This window comes from Podarcis gaigeae (assembly GCF_964106915.1).
Source record: "Podarcis gaigeae genome assembly, chromosome: 11".
NCBI classification, from domain to species: domain Eukaryota; kingdom Metazoa; phylum Chordata; class Lepidosauria; order Squamata; family Lacertidae; genus Podarcis; species Podarcis gaigeae.
This window is the reverse complement of record NC_139687.1, coordinates 37473423-37492684: the sequence shown is the minus strand read 5'-3', so window position 1 is coordinate 37492684 and position 19262 is coordinate 37473423. Positions and strand designations below refer to the sequence as shown.

The following is a 19262-nucleotide window of genomic DNA, read 5'->3' as shown; positions in this document are numbered from 1 at the left end:
TTAAAAGCAACATTCATATTGTAGATCATCCATTTTTAATAAACATATTATGTAGTAATTTATAAGAAGCACTTACTGGGTAATTTTTTTGGAGGGATGGAAGGATAGGTTCAGGTAGGGCTATAAAAAAAAAGTTTAAAGTCGCTGTGATTCATGTACTTCACAGAAAACAACATACCAGCTACACCAGTGGTGTGAACTGAAGGTCTAGAATTAAATGCTTAACTCCAAATGTTAATTGCTAGGCCTTTAAATTAAGCAAAATTACCTTTCATAAGTTTGTGTGAAACTTGGTTAACCATTCTATAATATGAAAGTTACTCATCTAAGCCAAACTTAGTAATATATTTCCAGTTACAGATAGGTGGCCGTGTTGGTCTGCCATAGTCAAAACAAAAAAGTTCCTTCCAGTAGCACCTTAAAGACCAACTAAGTTAGTTCTTGGTATGAGCTTTCGTGTGCATGCACACTTCTTCAGATACCATATCTGAAGTGATACCGTATCTGAAGAAGTGTGCATGCACACGAAAGCTCATACCAAGAACTAACTTAGTTGGTCTTTAAGGTGCTACTGGAAGGATTTGTTTTTGTTTTTAGTAATATATTGCTATTTGGTGTGTTTACACAGGGTTTTATCTAAGGCCATGTGGACATTTTTCACTATGAAGGCAATGGGAATTTGTTACAGAACACAGGCTTCTGAAGAACAAATGTAGATTCTTATCTATGAAAATGCAATGACTCTTTCAATACTACCTATTTCTCTGGTTACAGAAAGCATAGTCTGCCTCCATAAAAACAGCCACTGTTACTAAAAAATACTAAATAAAAAGGAGTCTTCCTAATTATTTACATCTTTTTGCAATTCCTAACAAAATCCCAAAACCATGTAAATACTGAGGACACTGCCTCATAATATATGGCAACACCAAAGGAGGATGGGAAAAAAGCTTTCTTCCAGCTGAATTAACTTTTACAAACTTTGGCTGAATGATCATTCTGTCCCAATTGCTCCCCTTCCGTAAGTGAAATGGGCTGGCATTTTATTAACTCTTCACCAAATGAAGATAATCTATACAATTGTATTGAGGCAGCAATCTTATAAACTGGAGTGTCAAAACACTTAACTGGGTCTCTTAACATCAAAACACATAACTGGAAGACAAAATAGTAGCTACAGAAGTCACATTCTGCTATATCCAAAAAATAGTTTGCAATACGATACATTAGTGCTCATGCTTTCTCATTTTTTTGTGAGAAAGCATGACTGAATAATGAAGTTTAGTGTTTTTTCTAGTGCATTTAAGATCCACCCTATGTTTTTAATCCTGGAATTCAATACATTTTACCCAGTTTATGGCACACGACATCCAGCTCCTTAAGAACTGCTGTAATTCAGAAAGTGCATACTTACCAGTTAAATTTGCCAACATATGTATTCCAATTGTATAGTTATTGTATAGTTATTATAGACTGTGTGGTCTAGAATGGGTATAAAGAAGCTGTGGTCTTCCAGATGTTATGTTAAGGCATTACATCAGCCTTAGCCATTATGGCCAAACATCAGAAATGATTTGTTTTAGTCCAGCTAACATCTGGAGGGCCATAAGTTCTCCAATCCTGTTTTTAAATAAAGCTAATAGTACTAATACATTTATGGGATTTCTATTTTTTTAATCTTCCAAATTTCCCATTTTATACAGCAAAAGAACTTCCTACCAAAAGCAAGAACTGAAAAAGTTTAATATTTTAATGACAGTTTGGAAAATTCAGCTGGTACAGAACAGCAAGGTGGTTTTAGCATATTACACTCATCCTGGCCCAACTGCACCGGCTGCCAATTCGTTTTCAGTCCCAATTTCAAAGTGCTGCCTTTGACCTATAAAGCCTTAAGCATCTTAGGACCACAATACCTCAAGGTCCACCTCTCTCCATATGAATGTACCTGGACCCTGAGATCACCCTCTGAGGCCCTTCTTTGTGTGCCTCCTCCACGAAAGCTTCGGAGAGCGGCCACCAACCCATTTGGTTTCTACGCTGAGTGACTAGAAAGTCTTTGCCTCCTGCACATCAAGCACAGAAGTTTCGTGGACAAGTGGTGGAAGGATAGAGCTATCCATAAACTAACAAGGCTTTGCCTCCTGCACTTTCAGCATAAACACAAAGTGGGAGTGTGGCCCCTGGACAAGGAATTTGGTGGGATGCCAATTTCCAGCTTGCTTACTATGCCGCATGGGGGGAAATGGTGACGTCCTCCCCATTCTATACGGAGCCCAGAAATGCAGAAGGCTGTCAAGGGCAGAATGTTTTTTTCTCTTCAAGAAGCTTGTTCACTTGCCTGGGTGAAATCCATCTAGCCCTTGAGATTTTCCCTGGGCCACACCCTCACTCCTCATGTCATAATACTTGGTGCCTGTGATCCAAACAGTCCTTGCGCATTTTTTGCCTAGATGGAATGTGTCCTTTGACTGCAGTAATGCCACTTCCTTGCCTGGATGGAGAGGCAGATGTGTGTGTTTTCCATGGCTGGAATGTAACCTATTGTCAAATTCTTTGCTCCACCCACTTTTACTTCCTGCCCTGCCCTGCCCAACAATGACCCTGCAGCTCCTGAAAAGATTGCCCCAAAGGGAATGGAGCCCTGAGGCTACTCCTGGTGATGAGGCAAGTAGCTTCCATTATACAAGAATGAAGACAAGAACAAGAATGGTGCAGTGGGGAAAAATGAAGGACTTGCACCTAGAACCAAATATATTCAATTTACCAAAAATTTATGAATGGTCACTATTGAAACTTCACACCTCTATCCACTAAATGGATATTTTTTAAGGAAGATGAACAGCATTCTATTGCACATAAGTGTAATAGAAATGTATAATAAATAATAGCAGCAACATTAGTTACTTGCTTATATTAGCTATTACTTATAATACATTTTAAAACACAGTTAGCTACAAGATTATTAAGATGGATGGGAGGTTTTCCAATTTGTTTCCTGCTGTTAACTGTATTTTAAAATATCGCAAGAAACCCAACAATAATCCTACAGTATTTTTTCATGAAGTTAGATCACAGAGGAATGTCAAAACTCTGAAAGAAGAGGAATATGTATGTTTAATGTAAAAAAATATATTCTAGGGTGATATACTGAGAATGTGGCACCATGTGAAGTTGTTAAAAAGCACTTTATCTAGAGATGCTCCTAGAAGTTCTAGAACAGTGGCTAAAGGTAAGCAGGAAGCAATCCAGGTAAGTCAGTCAGGGGTCGGGGGCAGACTACCAAAGTTAAAAATATACTTACTTTGTAAATAGTGCAAAACCATCAACACGAGACTATAGCTGCTTAAAGTGCCTCGGCTGGCATCGTTTATGCCACGAAAACTTGCCCACTTCTTAACAACAAGCACTAATGGACGCACTCGACTCTCAACTGTGAACAAAACAAAACAAAATGTATCAGGCAGAGCAGCTGAGCCAATCTGATCAGATAAACACCTATTATAAAGCTCCACACACACATACATGTATTCCCACTTTTTCAATGAATACATCATTGCCACCCATGATTCTAAAATTGTAGATACCCAAAGGTATACAGTAGTACCTTGGTTTACAAACTTAATCTGTTCCGGAGGTCCGTTCTTAAACCAAGGTGTGCTTTCCCATAGCAGTGGGGGACTCAATTTACAAATGGAGCACACTCAAGAGGAAGTGGAACATGTTCTGCTTCCAATGCAAAGTTCACAAACCAAAACAACTACTTCCGGGTTTGTAGCGTTCTTAATTCAAGTTATTCGTAAACTAAGCTGTTCTTAAACCAAGGTACCACTGTACTGCCTTTTAAATAGTTTTTACCAGTACTTCCTTGCTGTCCCTTATGCTTGGAAGTATCTCTACTTATGAAAATCCACCTCTCTTAATAGTGACCTTTTTGTATGAAGCCTTTTGGCTTAATCACTGGTCCTACTCCCTGGTCAAAATAAGAAAGAGCAACAATATTTGATCATATTAATCCCATGTTATATTTTCTTCTCTTGCCCCATTTCCCTTCTTTGTTTTCAAACCCTAAGCTCTCCCTTTCCACCTCCTCTCTTTGCTGTCTCCTGGTACAATTTAAATTTAGAATATTTAAGCTTCTTTGAACCAAGTCCTGTCTTTTTAGCTTATATTGTTCAGTAAAAATGGCATTGATGGTGATGTCCTATATACTAAAGTAAAGTCGTTCTCTGGAGGTGTATCCTTAGCACCAGCCATGCATTAGAGATATAGTCATGGTTGGTGGGAGGTGCCTCATTGTCTGTGCAAGTCCAGAAAAGCTTGAAAAAAATCTAAGGGGAGGGGAGAAGGAATCACCAAAACGGCTCAGTGGTCTACTAACTGTTTGTGTGGTGGTGATGGTAGGGAAACTGCACACCTGGAATGGGGAAATGAATGAAGTACAGTGGAAAACTGCAGGACCATTCCTTGCTACAACATTTTGTTGCAGGTCCCTTTTTTCCAAATAATAGTAATATTAACAACTATAGTAATAGAACAGTAAGTAAATTATGAGGCTAAATTATATCAGGCCTATATTAAACTGAAAGCATTAGGCAGTGAACAAAGTATAATAAAATAAAGTAGCAATTTATTAAAAGTATGCCTCAACAACTGAATTTCGATACATTTGGTGTGTTTTTTAATAATAATAAAATGTTTGCAGCTTAATCCTATACAAGCTTCCTCAGACGTAAGTCCCACTGAAATAGCTGGATTTACTACCAAGTATGCCTATCTAGTATTGAAGCTTCCCAACCCTGTGCCTCCAGCTGTTTTTGGACTACAATTCCCATCATCCCTTGTCACTGGTCTTGCTAGTCAGGGATGATGGGAGTTGTAGTTCAAAAACAGCTGGAGGCACAAGGTTGGGAAACACTGGCTTAGATACTTAGTAGCATCTCAGTTTGCAAACACAGAAAGAGAATCTTAGGTAACCCACCATCTATATATATAAAAAATACAGACTACTTACTGTATGCATAGGTTCTGAGAAGGAATGTATTTCTTATTCCTACAACATTGTTTACATTCAAGTCAAACTCCACACAGCTAGAGGAGAAAAAAATAAATTTGCACAAGGACTTTAACAAATAAATCCTATATATTTATTGGGACTTTTATATAGCATAATCACAAGACTTTAACCAGTGTACGTATTCAATAACAGACAGCTAAGGAAAACTTTTCAAAACAAATAAAGATCCCTAAATTGTATTTTGCGTAGGTTTGCTGAAACAAAAATGTTTGCAGCAGGCACCTAACACAGTTATTTCATTATGGTATGATTAAAAACATTGATGTGAAACTGATTTACAAACACAAGCCTGCTTTGCTTTTCAGAATACCATCTGTGTTTCATTTGTGTGCAAATGTAAACAAAAACAGGGCTAGTGTTTTCAGAACTGTCACTCGTCTGAAAAAGTTGGATTAAAACCCTATAATTTCTTGGTACAGCATGCTGTCATCTCCACCCAGTAGCTGGGCAATAAAACTCAAGTGTTCTTGCCACTGTAACCTATTTCCCACTTCAATGAGACATTTTTCTGGAGTGATCGTTCCCTAAGTTACATGAAAAATTTGGAAAGATTTATACCAATATATAACCATAGAATATGCTGAAACACCCAGAAGCATCTTTGCTGAGCCACAAACAATTGCAAGTTTTACAAATATTACCATTTTCACCTTTGTGTGATTTACAGATAAAGTCTGTAAAAGTCTGTAACACCATGAAAAGTGTTAACAGCCAAAACACTCTTTAGTGAGTGGACAATACCAGAAATGTGAAGCTTTAAGTAAGCTTTTTTTACTGAGCAGGTTATCATGCCACCTCAGATCTGGTACTCTCTGGCCTGGCAGCTCTGCCTCTGAATTCTAGATGTGGAAGTTTGGGCTATGGATCAGTGGGAAATAAAATGCACTTGGCTGCTGCTCAAAGGCATTTACTGCATTATGTGTTCCAGTACTGAGCACAGGCAACAATTAAGCGCTGCTCACAATCTGACTCTCAATTTGCTCCATAGCAAGCCACATATTTAAGCAGACACATAATTTATCAAGGTCCTGGGAAAATGGATTCTAATGAATTCTAAAGCAGGATTGAACAACTTAATATAATTAAGGTAACTGTAATGGATTGATCTTAGCTGGAAACCAAAGCCTCGTGACAAGTAGCAGGTTAGCACAAAAGGTACAAAATTATTTTCCACTTTACTAAGAGAACCAGGAAATTCTGACAACGTTTGCAGTAGCAGACATGTAGAAAATAATGCACTTGCCCCCTGATACTTGGCAGAAAACCATGTACTATAGCAAATAGAAACGAAGAGCAATCCATGCAGGCAAGAATCCCTGGCAGAACTATTGCCACGTCCAATGCCCTGCCAGCTAGCAGAAGCCAGTGTTGAAGAGAGGACTCTTTTCCCATTAAGTCTTGTGGATCAGGCCAACTAATCCAGCACTTTGTTTGTACCATGGACAACTAGATCCATAAGGAGAGTCCACAAGCGAACATGTGTGCAGCAGCACTCTCCCCAGCAACTGGCATCCAGAGACATTCTGCCTCCCAACAGTGGAGGTGGAACACAAGCCTTATCCTCCATGAATTTGTTTAATCCTCTCTAAAGCCATCCAAGTTGGTTGCAACCACTCTCTCTTGTGGGAGCGATCTCCCTAGTTTAACAAACGACACTGTGAGTAAGTGTCTGTCCTATAACTGCCAACATTCAGCTTCACTGGATATTTGAGTTCTAGTGCTATGAGGAAGGGGAAAAAAACTCCTCTATCCACTTTCTCCACACAATTCATAATTGTATATACCTGTATCATGTCTCCTCTTACTCGCCCTTTCTCTAAACTGAGAAGCTCCTAACGTTACAATCTTTCCCCATAGGGGGAGTTCATTATGCCCACTCTCTCATTTACTTGGGTGGGAGGGAATTAATTCTGCCATCTTCAAGGATGGAGTAAGTTCAGGGCATGTTGGGGAAACCAAAGCAGTAAGGATCTTGCAGATCTATGCCCCCCCCCAATCCTATTTTAGGGTTGCCATATTTCAAAAAGTGAAAATCCAGACAAAAAAGGTGAGCTTTTTGGTGGGGCCAAAGTTGTTGAGCCAAAAAAAATCAACACTTCCGATTTGGCTGCTAAACACCTGGATTTCCCCAGACATTTTAACCAATTTCTTAAAATTCTGCTGCTTGGATCTCTATCCTATTTTTTTTACCACCAGCAGCAGGACAGTGACAGAGCTTTCCACTGATGCCCCAGGGGATCTCCAGGGGCCAACATGCCAATCTAGACCATCCTCTCACCCTTCAGCCATCCTCCCAGGGAGTATTTCATAACCAATATTAAATAAAATGTGGGTGTTGAAGATTTATCCCCACCAACCAGGCAATAACAGAAAAGGTTTTAAAAAAACATGTTTTAGAGGTCAAGGAAGATAGAATACAAACTAACTTCTAGTTAAGTGAATGCTTTAAAAAATGCTGCTACATAAAAAATGAATGTGTTATGCTAAAGGGCTGAATGGTGACAATCGTGTAGTTACTTTATTTACACCACCCAAAAACCCTCTGTGCTGTCTCACACCATCACTGAATATAGCTTGCTGCCTTAATAACATAGGAAGCTGCCTTCTAAAGGCTCAGATGACTGAGCCATCTCGCACAGTATAGGCTACTTCACTAGCAGCAGCTCTCCAGAGTTTCTGGCAGACATCTAGTATATCACATCACCTGCCACCCGATCCTTTCAACTAGAGGTGTTGAACTAGGGGTTGGACCTTCTGTGTTCAAAATTTGTGCTTTACCACTGAGGTACAGCACAGTTAATAGTAAGACAGACACAGAAAGACAGGGGGGAACAAAAACAAAGACTTAAAAGAAGAAGTCTTAAGAGAGAAGCTGGGAGAATCAGCTGAAACAAAAGCAGAAGCAACCCCTGCAGACTTTGCTATTTCTATAAAGAATGCAAATCAGATGTAAACACAGACATGAAAACTTGTGTTTTAGCCACATTAGGAATTTTGATGCAGTACAACCTCCCACAAAGACATGGCAAAGCAGAAAGAAGAGATCCACTGTATGCCTTTCAACCTACTCTCCAGCTCTAAAGTGAATTAGGGCTCTTTATATTGTATTAAAATAATGAATGGAAGACAATCCATTTATTATGGAAGCCATTTATTGGAGAAATTAAATCAGCTGTCACACAGAGAATCACTCTGCTATAAATAAAATATAACAGCAGAAAAGGCAAGCATATCAGAATACCAGGACATACCTTAAGCCCCACTGAAATCCATAAAGAACAACTCACTTTTGATTCATTTCCCACTGATTATGCAACAGGGGCATACGGTGGGTTGGGTAACAGTAACCATTATCTTATTAATAACTATGCCACACAATAAAAAAGAACCCAGCACATTTTTTCAAGAACAAGATCTAAAAACTAATGGAAATTATAGTTACCTGACTTTGTCCCTGAACTTCACTATTGGCACTTTTGCTCGAATCAGCTGAGGTCTCTCAATATAGTTTGCTGAAAGGGAAGGGGAAAGAGAACATCTCACAGATATATTAAACAGCAATGGGCAAAGCAATTACACTGTTTTACCCTGGTTAGATAAGAGTTACCGTATTTTTCCCTCTATAACACGCAGATTTTTTTCTCCTAAAAAGGAAGGGGAAATGTCTGTGCGTGTTATAGAGCGAATGTGTGGTCCCTGGAGCCGAAAAATCAGGCAAAAATCAAATTGCGCTTCACGGAGAAGGGAAACCTGAAAAGAGAAAGCGGCTGCTTTCCTGCATTCTGCCTCAGGGTCTTACTGCCCACCCTTCTCTGTTTCGTTGCTGTGTTTGCTGAAACGGAACAAAGAGCAGGGAAAGCCCCTCCCCTCCAGGCAAGCAGAGGGGAAAGCAGAGTGTCTAATTCCTCTCTGTGCTCCGGTGCTACTGGGGGAGAGGGAGAGGGGGGGAGGGAGGGAGAGAGGGGGAGGGAGAGAGAGAGAGAGAGAGAGAGAGAGAGAGAGAGAGATATGGCTGGCTTGGGTGAGGGAAAACTTTTGCCTTTCTTTCCTCCCTCCCGTTAAATCCCTCTCCTGCATTCTTAGCCAGCTGCTTCTCTGCATACCCTTCTCATGTCCCTTCTTTGTTTTTCCTTCGCTCCCCACTTAAAATGTGGTTACAAAGCATAGATCCTCAGGATCTTTGCATTGGGTCACCCCAAATTCACCATCAGATCACATAGCATGTCCATGGCTACAGCCTGCCCCCCCCCCAAATCACACACCCACTGTTGCCTGGGGCTGCAATGGTGCAAAAACTGTTGCCTAGGGCTGCAATGGTGCAAAAACGTGGTTAAAAAGCATGGATCCACATGGATCCTAAGGATCTTTGCATTGGGTCACCCCAAATTCACCATCAGATCACATAGCATGTCCATGGCTACAGCCTGCACCAAAAAAATCACGCACCCACTATTGCCTAGGGCTGCAATGGTGCAAAAACGTGGTTAAAAAGCATGGATCCACATGGATACTCAGGATCTTTGCATTGGGTCACCCCAAATTCACCATCAGATCACATAGCATGTCCATGGCTACAGCCTGCACCAAAAAAATCACGCACCCACTGTTGCCTGGGGCTGCAATGGTGCAAAAATGTGGTTACAAAGCATGGGTCCACAGGGATTCTCAGCATCTTTGCATTGGGTCACCCCAAATTCACCATCAGATCACATAGCATGTCCATGGCTACAGCCTGCACCAAAAAAATCACGCACCCACTGTATTTTGCATTGGGTCACCCCAAATTCACCATCAGATCACATGTCTGTGGCCACAGCATGAAGCACAAAAATGATACATCCACTGTTTCATTCAGAATGTTTTTTCCCTTGTTTTCCTCCTCTAAAAACGATGTGCGTGTTATGGTCAGGTGCGTGTTATAGAGCGAAAAATACGGTAGATAAAGGGTTTTATGACACAGCAATTCTTAAGCTGTACTGCACCAAACATGCACACATTTCAATCATTCTTATTCAGTTCATGGATAAAATTGTATTTGGTCAACCATCAGATTTCATTAATTTCCAAGTTCAAGACTGACTGCAGTTGTTTTTTTTAAAAAAACACTAGGCAAGCATGCAGATTAATGCCTTGGGCACAATGACAGACGACCTTAATAAGACACTTTAGGCCCTTAAAGCTGGTTTGGAAGCTGCAGCTAGTACAAAATGTGGAAGCTGTGCTACCTACCATGAGCCCCACTTCTGAAATAACTGCACTGGCTGCCACTTTGCTACCAATCCAAGGTTAATGTTCTTTTGTTTCCTTATAAAGCCTTAGACAACTCAAGAACAGTAGGGACACCTTCCATGCCCTTATATAGACATCTTAGAATGTGACCAGTCTACTGAGATCCATCTTGAGATAACCAGAAGGGAACAATGGCAGAGCGTATGTTAATGCCGCCCAGGGCACACGCACGGGTCATTCCCCCCCCCCAAGGGTGCTGAGGGAGCCCACTGCAGCTCACCCTGCAAAGTGGAGAGGGGAGGGGAAGCTGCAGCCAACTCTCCTCCTTCTCTCTGCCCCCGGGTCAGACCTCTTCCAAAAGAACCACCAACTATGCACCAACTATGATTATGCCAAACATTTAGTACAATTGGGCAGCTTTACTGTGGCTTTTGTATTTGTGTTCTATTTTAATGAGCTGATTTTAAGAGAAATGTATTTGTATTGTTGTGAGCCACCTTGGTACCAGTGATGAATGGCAGCATAGATATGGCTTAAATAATGAATGAGGGAAACCTCAAATCCAACCCATTCACTTGGGCAGTCATAAATGCAGTCTTAATTAAGTTAAATGTATACTTTTTCATGTAAGGGTTTCTTGCCCATTAGTGCATATCACAAAGCATTAGTCAACCATCATTTCACTATAACATAGTCCAGAACTTACAAAGCTTCCGACAGAAGTGTTTTTGGAGTAAGCTGAGTATGTGTCTTGCTTCAGTCTTCTGATTAATCTGAAATAAATTACGTCCATTAATACTCAGATGCATTCAGGAAATGAGTGAGGGTTGTATCTAAAAGTGCATGAATTGCATTCCACTCACACAACAGGACTTCCCCTTCCCCTCTTCTTCTCACGCACCCACACAATCTGCTGCAGAGGGTCCCCCAACCTTCTGCAGCAGTTTTTGATGGTGTGCAGGGGGCTGCAGGGAAGAGGGGGAGGTTTTGTTGTGCAAGTAGACTGGCAGTGTTGGATACAACCCTGAATATTTTATATCTATTAAAACAAACCAGGGGAGGCATCTGTTAAAAACACATGAAATTAAATAGAAGCTAATTAAAAGATCACATATTTCTACATCCACTGTTGCAACAACCTATGCATTCATAACTTTCATGTGTCATTTATGAAACAAGACCAAAAGGGTTAAAATGATCAGTGCTTGAATAAGAACACACTGGGAGTCCCATTCAGGGCAGATCCTACAACATATCCAAAGTAAAGAGTCCAGTTTGGAGGTATCATTAAAGGACAGATAAGTGTCGTATATGTGTGTGTGTGTTTCATTCCCTGGATATAACATTGGTTTTTCCACCTCAGGCTCCCAAGTTATATTATGTAACTCGGATAATACAGCACCTCCATTAGTTATCTTTTCGAGCGCTCAGTTCATAGTGCAAGTTTTAAGGTATTAAATGTTACCAGCCTCCAGGCCAGAGTACCTTAGAGGAAGGGGTCATTGGCTTGGTTTGTTCTAGTTTTTATTATGTATTTTGTATTTTTATCTTGTGAACCAGTCTGAGATCTACAGATGAAGGACAGCATATAAATTTAATAAATAATAATTATAATATAACAACAACAACAACAACAACAATAATGCTAGGAGTGTGAGATACCGGGAATAAAATACTTGTTATGCTCACACACCACTCACTTAAGTTATGCTCACTTAAGATTAGAAAACAGAAAAATTATCAGAACTAAAGAGAGACACTGTGAGTTAAGTTGCCCTTCCTGGAATACAACTTAAACCCCTACTTGAATAAGGTGTATTTGCATAATGAGTATTGCTAATCATTAACAGCTTTCATGAGGAATGAGAATAATGCAAGTAGGTCTTTTTAAAAGCACGATTAAAGCTAATGCAGCGTGTAATGCAGTTACATTGTTAATCTAAGTGATAGTATGGTTCCAGAAATGTGATTATTTTATTCAAATTATCTGGTGAAGTTTCCATTCTATTAAGAGGTACTCTTTTTTTAAAAATGCGTATGATCCATCACTAATTGCCCTTTTTTCTTCTCGGCTACAGAGAAGCAGATTCATTTTGGGGTTTTTTGCTACAGGTTCTGCTCCTCTGAAGTGTGCCTTCCTTCATCTTAAAAAGCTGTCTTGTGTCAGCTGTCTTGTTTTCTGCCTTCACATACAGAAAAGAATGCATACAGTACATAAATTCTGCAAGTATACCTTTGATGGGGCGGCTATATGTGACCTTATGCAGTAGGCAGAAGGAACAGCCAGGTAATATGAACTGGCTCCACCATAGGGATGAGAAACCTTTGGCCTGGGGGCAACCAGTTCCAACTTGGCTGCTTCCTCGAAACCACATCCACCTGTCCCACATGTGACGTGGCTTGCTGTCTCGCCAATCAGCTGATTGGCAGTGAAAATAAACCAGCTAGGATCAGTTGCACAATTGAGTTCTCCATGGGCAACTCCACAGCCAGTTGATCACCGCAGAAAAGCAGGATACCTGGGAACTCCATAGCCAGTCAATTCTTGAAGAGACTTGCAAAGAGCTCAGAATGCTTTAAAGAACAATTATTAACTGATCTGAAGTAGTTCAAAGTACTGTGCAGGGTTCTTTGCAAGACAGGCATGCCACTCTGAAGTCCTTGTGATGTCAGGTGATCGAACGGTGGGTGGCCCTGCCCCCCTATCATATTTGGCCTGTAAGGGTTAAGGGAGATAAGGACCAGGCCAATTCTTCACTACCGTTCTACAAGTATAAAAATATTTGCACTTGACCATGATTTGTTGGGGGCCCAAGTCATCAGGCAGGGGCAGAAAATGCAAATGAAAAAGACTCAGGTTTAGAATTTCATTAATTTCCTTTTAACTAAGTTTGTTAAAGATCTCTGGCATCACAGCCCCTTCCTACACTGCAGCTCCCCTTCCAATCTCTCTCAGAAAAAAGCTAAGAATCTTGGAAAGCTATTTTCACAGACAGCAGGTTTTCCTTCTAGTACTTACTGGCTGCTCTTTAACCACCAGGCACAGGTCACCATCGCTGCTACGAGTACCAAATCCATTTAGTGAGGATCCAACCAAAAAGAGTCTACTATCTGCAAGGAAAGAACCATACAATAAAATCTTATTCTTTAGAAGAAGGGAATAATTAAAAACATGACTATTTGAGTGTCAGAAACATATGGAATGATAACATACTTGGAAAGATCTGCTGAATTTCCCTCTGGAGTTGTGTTCGGCAAAGCTCTTTTTTGTTCAAGTCATAAGTTTGTTGTTGACACACTTGAAATAATTCCAGTATTTGCTGACTTAGCTTAACATATGCAAAAAACAAACCAGCATTTACTATACAACTATCAGTATGATCTCTTATACATATATAGTAAATACATTTATGTACACACACTTTTAAAAAGGTTTTTTCCCCAAATCACCAATCAAAGTCCTACGAGAATTCACTGTAAATAAATCATTTAGCAGGAGCCTGATTAGCGAGACTCTAAACTTTGCTATTCTACAGACAAACATCTGTTATTGGACAGCACACAGGCAATTAAAATTGTTGTTCTTGCTGCAATAATACATGGCTGCATAGTATTACTATTGCTGCTTGAACACAATCAGAACTGTGGAAGTTTTACTATTAAAAGCAGTGTTCCTGTTTTGTGTGTTTCTTCAATCTGCTCCCACAATAGAAGCAGGCATCCTCCTTGCAACCACAGAATAAATCATTTACTATTATCCTTCAACATTCTGCCATTCCCATTGCAGTCAGGGGCAAAGGTGACAATTCAGATGCACATTCCCCAGCATTCTTCAATTATATTTTAACTATTTATTATTATTATTTTTACAAAAAAGCAGTGGCTGTGGCAAGAAATCCCAACACACTCTCCTCCGCTCCCTTGGGAATGATGTTACTGGTTCTATATTGACTGAAGGCAGGAGTGGAAATCTATACTTGCTCTAAGACTCAGTGTAAATATTTCCAACACATTGGCTCTGTTTAAGATACCCTTCAGCTCCTCTTGCAGCCCAGGATTTGGGAGCCACTGTCTTGCACAGAAAACTTTATAGAAAGGAAAAGAGCACCTGTTCTCAATTTTACCTTATCTTTGGCCACAGGGAGTGCAGTTTCTATAAGGTCAGGAAATGAAGCTTCTTGTAAGGGTGGCACACATCCCGTCAAATCAGAGATGTAATGTGCTGGAAATAATGGCGAAGGAATTGATCCAGGGAATGACCGCCTGTGATCTTCTGGTAAAGGCACTACTTGGTTAGCTGAAGCAGATTCATGATGAGGTGAATGAAATCGCTGGCGCTTCACTTGATAAGGAACATCCTGCTCTTTCAGCCTCCTAAAAATGTAAGAGAGGTTTGACTATTCCAGTTTCGGTACTTAACTATGCGGGGGGGGGGGGAGAGACTGAACTGTCAATGCTACCAATTAAGACTATGTATTATTTTTAAAGAGGAATGCCCAACTTTGATATGATGCAAATAAAGTCTTAAAACAGGGGACTCAAAAGTATGTGCAAGCGCTGAATTTGTGTCCCATAGAAAGACAATGCTAGATCAAATTGCCAAGCCATTCTTATGCACAGCAAATACAGTTCTCATTCTGAAATACTTCCTATTCAAGAGAGCAGTTTTGAATCTGAGGAGAGTGCTACAGTGAGAAGTTGTGTGCAATGTGTGCCCTGTGATAAAAGTGGGAAGGAAGAGGAAGTAGTCCATGGAGGACGAGGACGACTCAGGATCCAATCTACTGACCACACACTTCTTATTCCTCACACACTTCACCCTTATCAGTAGAGCAGTAAATCTGGTTCACACATTCTCATAAGAGCAGCCTTTCTGGACCAGACCAAACTATCCAGTCCAGCATACTGCTTCTGGTCTTGAAAATATTATTAACTTGGAAAATACCAGTAAAGATTCAAGGACCATCACCTAAAAATGCCAGGGTCTCCTCTGTTTATCTGCATATGGTATGACTCCATTGTTTTCAGTAAAGTTACCAAAGCTACAACAGATGTGTTCACAGCCATTTTCCCTTGTGAGTATGGGAAGGGAATAGTCACTCCCTAGCTTTTCTGTGGTTGCAAATAGAAAAAAATGCATGAACAGTGCCACAAACACATAGCAATATGCACCCTTGAGAACAGTGGAGAATACAGCTGGGTGGGAAATGACTCCAAACTTCCCATTTTGAGAGTGTGTCAGCATCTAACAAGATAGGCATCATAATAAACAAAATGTGGGCAAAGTGTCATAACAAGTCTCAAAGAGTAACACCTTTAATAGGGGGTCACTTCAGTATTATATTTCTATTACTTTATAGTGCTTTATTCTAAGGGAACATAACATGGAAGAGAACCACAGAATGCACTTACTTTCTGCCTCGGAATGATGCAGGTGCAGCTGATGTATGCACTGGGCTGCCATTTCTATAGGCAAAAGGTGGAGGTGAAACAGGTGGGATGGTCAGAAGATTACCACTTACTGGAGTTCTAGGAAAATTATAATGCAGTATGATTATTCATGCCAGTGTTTTGAATTTAAATTTAAACATTCATACAGTAATTACTTAAGTAATAAAGTGAACATGCATGCTACCATTCAGTACTGTGATGAAATACAAACTACAGTACTCAGGTTTATTACTCAAACTTTATTTTCACTGCAAACCTAAAGCTCAAATGGACATTAAATTGCTTCTCTGTGGTAGTTTATGTGATAATGTTAAGACTGCAAGTAGGCTCTTTAAAAATCCAAGATTTGTTTCTGGCAGGAAATTTCAGATTAAAATTCTATCATACTTACGTTGTATTCTGGAATTGCTGGTGAAAGAGAACAGGAGGTATGTTCACTGGAAGATTAATGAAGAAGTTGTATTGTTGATGTTCTAGTGGGAAGGGTGGATGACCCAAGTTGGAAGAATTTGGGAACATGCTCTTCTATGCTCAAAGTAAACATGTATTCTTCTACCTATTATTTAAAAAAAACAAAACTGAAATCAGGCAACTAAAGTAAGTCATAAGGTTTACATATATTAGCCATTACTACAAGCTGATAACTTCCGAGTGTTTTTTGGCAATAACGTGTTGTTACAACGTATTTTTCCTTAAATATTCACAAGCACAGACACATCAAAATTAGTATTTATTATTTTCCAGATGCATTGGGAAAGCAAGGTAGGCACTCTTAATATTTCCAATTCATTATCTTTAAAAAGGGGTGGGGGTTAAGGCCTAAGCAGACCAGATACGTTACCTTGAAATGCAATTTAATACAGGACACAAATTATCATCTCCCTGTTCAAAGCACTCAAGAGTGAACTGGAGATAAGGAATGAAGTAAAGAAGGTATCTGATGAAGAAAGCATAGTAATGGGCAACTTCAATTACTCTAAGACACACTGATAAATACATGTTTGGATCATGATGAAAAGGAAAAATTTCTACATTTCCTAAATGACTCTGCCCTACAGGGATTCCTACAGGCATCTGGCTAACCACTGCGGTTGGAAACACGATGCTACCTGTTTGTTCTGATCCAGCAAAGCTGTTCTTCTACGATCCCCTGCCATTTCCATACATAACCACATTAAACAATAAACATGCCCCACTGATTTCACCAATTTCATATGCCTACCTTAACAGTGTCCTCGTTTTAGGCTACTAGTACCAGCGTACATATAAGCATCTGTGTGTTCCCTTCCAAGATAGCTTGCTACACAATTTTTCCAAGAAGGCCAATCTTTTTAAACAGCCTCTCTCTCGTTAAACAGTCATCACTGTTTTTTGTGTGCCAGTTACCAAATTCTACTGACAGCCACTTTGGTGACCTTAAAACATCCCCCACCACTGTGCACAGACCATGCCCCACGGATAAAGCATTTCCCCAGCACAGTAATCGTGAACGAGCTTGCTCTCGGGTAGAACCTTGCCTGTCGTAAGTGACCCACCAGATACAGAATGAAACATTCACATTCTATTTTATTTTTTAATGAAACCGAGCAACCATCCAGCGCGGCCTTGGGAAAAAGCTCTTTCTGCCCGTGTTGCAGACAGCTCCGTTCGAAGGATTTGGCAGCACACACCAGTCCACGCGGGCATCGCCGGCGCGAGCGAGGCAACTTTCTGGTGGCAGCTAAGCTGCAGAGAAAGCAGCAACCCCCCCCCCCCGAACACCACTGACGTCACAAGGGCTGTTGTTCCTTATCGGCAATCCGTACCCGGAGCATCGTCCAGGCCTTCGGGCCCCACCGGAACCCCCGCAAGGCACTCGCGACCACCGGGAGTCTCCCTCAAGTCTACCACCCTGCCTCTCCCCAGAGTTTCTAACACCCTCACCCCCCATGAATAAGTACCTCAGGCCCAGCCGCTCCCCTCCCCCCCAAGCACCTAAGTATCTGAGAAACGACCCCTCCCTTCCCTCACACACCCGCCGGTTCTGGCGCCCCGCTCGCTTCCAAGCGAGAATCTTGAGGGGGGAATGTACGAACGGCCACGTAGAAACCGTCCCCCCCCAAAAAAAATGTCTCCGCCCCCCGAATGGTATTCGTTCCTTCAACTTACTCCGGTGCGGGAGAGGCAGCTGACTGGGCAAGGCCCAGCGCGCTCCGAAGCCAGCGGACTCGGCTCTGTTTTCTTCGCTTCCTCCTCTCTAGAGAGAAAGGGAAGGGAGAGGCGGGATCTTCCGGAAGTAACCCGGAACCGCTTGCACCTGGCCATCTCTATGGCTGAGGCCTCGTTCTCGCCCCGGATCCAGAACCAGAAGAGGGGGAGAGAAGGTGTTCGAATACGTCGCGAGCGCCCTTCCGTCGTCGCTCTCTCCGCTCCGCGGCGTTCCTCTCCATAGTAGTGGCTCCCGTCCCACTCTGCGCATGCGCCACAGCCCGGTGTAAGCGCGACTAACCGTCTGGAGTTGGCTTGGTATTGCTTAGCGCCAGGCGAGGGTTGAGAACTCGACGTGATCCGGGGTGCTTCCTGGAGAGTGAAACCTTATTTCGGAATTAAATGGCAAGGCATGGTATTGAAAAGAACATGTTACGCAGTTATGTGTATGAGGATTTCTCCTTAAAAGGCAACGGGAGAGTTAGCCTCGTGGAAGATTCACCCATTTTGCATGCTAAAATTCCTCAGCTTGGTTAAGAAACACGAAGGCGAATCCAGACAAGTAATAGTAATAATAACAACAACAACAATTTATTTATACTCCGCCCATCTGGGGGGCTTCCAACAAAACACTAAAATACAAGTGTAGAGTAGACCCACTGAAAGCAATGGAATTAAAACTACATGTCCCATTAATGTCAGGGGGGCTGCTTTGAGCACGACTGCCTTGAGCCAGCCCAATACATACTTACTTCGAAGTAAGGCCCTCTGAATTATTAGGGTTTCTCCTCAACTAAAGGGCCATAACAGCCGATAACTTCTCAGGAAGTGTATTTTACCAGCTATGCTTCTTGTTTGCTAGCTTCTGACTTCTTCAAACGTTTTATATTGCGACTGATGATGTACACTGCTTTGGACACTTAAAATGTAAAGGTGAAATAAGACAGATGAATAAATCGGCCGTATAATGTGCATAGACATCAATTACAGGTGAGGAGAAGCAGGTAGTCTTTAATCTCTAAAGGGTGTCCCTCCCTCACTCCCTGGTACTGTTAGCTTGCCGAGCCCCCAAAACTCTCTTAACTACCAAAACTGCAGTCTATCTCTTGTGCCTTTGCACAGTGACACAGAACTAGATTACACCATCCTTATATGGAGTTGGGAAGTGTATGCCCCCTAATCCCTTTTCTGAATATCCCAGTGGTCATGTATCAAGAAGTTATCTTCTAACCTTAGCTTCCTTCCATAGGGACACATCTTTCCATGAGTATACATTACCTGTTCTGGGCTATTCACACGCCTTTGTCAAGTCCAAGATATC

General features: G+C 41.2%; 1 protein-coding gene across 2 annotated transcripts in view; it reads right to left on the bottom strand.

Annotated features, from left to right (window-relative positions):
* The window catches only part of TENT2 (terminal nucleotidyltransferase 2), a 33476-nt gene extending 15275 nt beyond the window's left edge, over positions 1 to 18201 (bottom strand). Inside the window, exons 1-11 of one of the 2 annotated variants that reach the window (XM_083703606.1) lie at positions 17903 to 18201; positions 16146 to 16310; positions 15716 to 15832; positions 14428 to 14677; positions 13518 to 13632; positions 13323 to 13414; positions 11010 to 11076; positions 8517 to 8586; positions 5012 to 5088; positions 3302 to 3430; positions 77 to 120 (exon numbers count right to left, since the gene is read on the bottom strand). In XM_083703606.1, the coding sequence (XP_083559732.1) occupies positions 77 to 120; positions 3302 to 3430; positions 5012 to 5088; positions 8517 to 8586; positions 11010 to 11076; positions 13323 to 13414; positions 13518 to 13632; positions 14428 to 14677; positions 15716 to 15832; positions 16146 to 16273 (1089 nt within the window). In that variant the 5' untranslated portion in view covers positions 16274 to 16310; positions 17903 to 18201. Of the gene's footprint in view, positions 1 to 76; positions 121 to 3301; positions 3431 to 5011; positions 5089 to 8516; positions 8587 to 11009; positions 11077 to 13322; positions 13415 to 13517; positions 13633 to 14427; positions 14678 to 15715; positions 15833 to 16145; positions 16311 to 17266; positions 17491 to 17902 lie in introns of those variants that run through there. The other variant, XM_083703607.1, reaches the window with a different exon arrangement.
* Positions 18202 to 19262: the final 1061 nt, after the last annotated feature.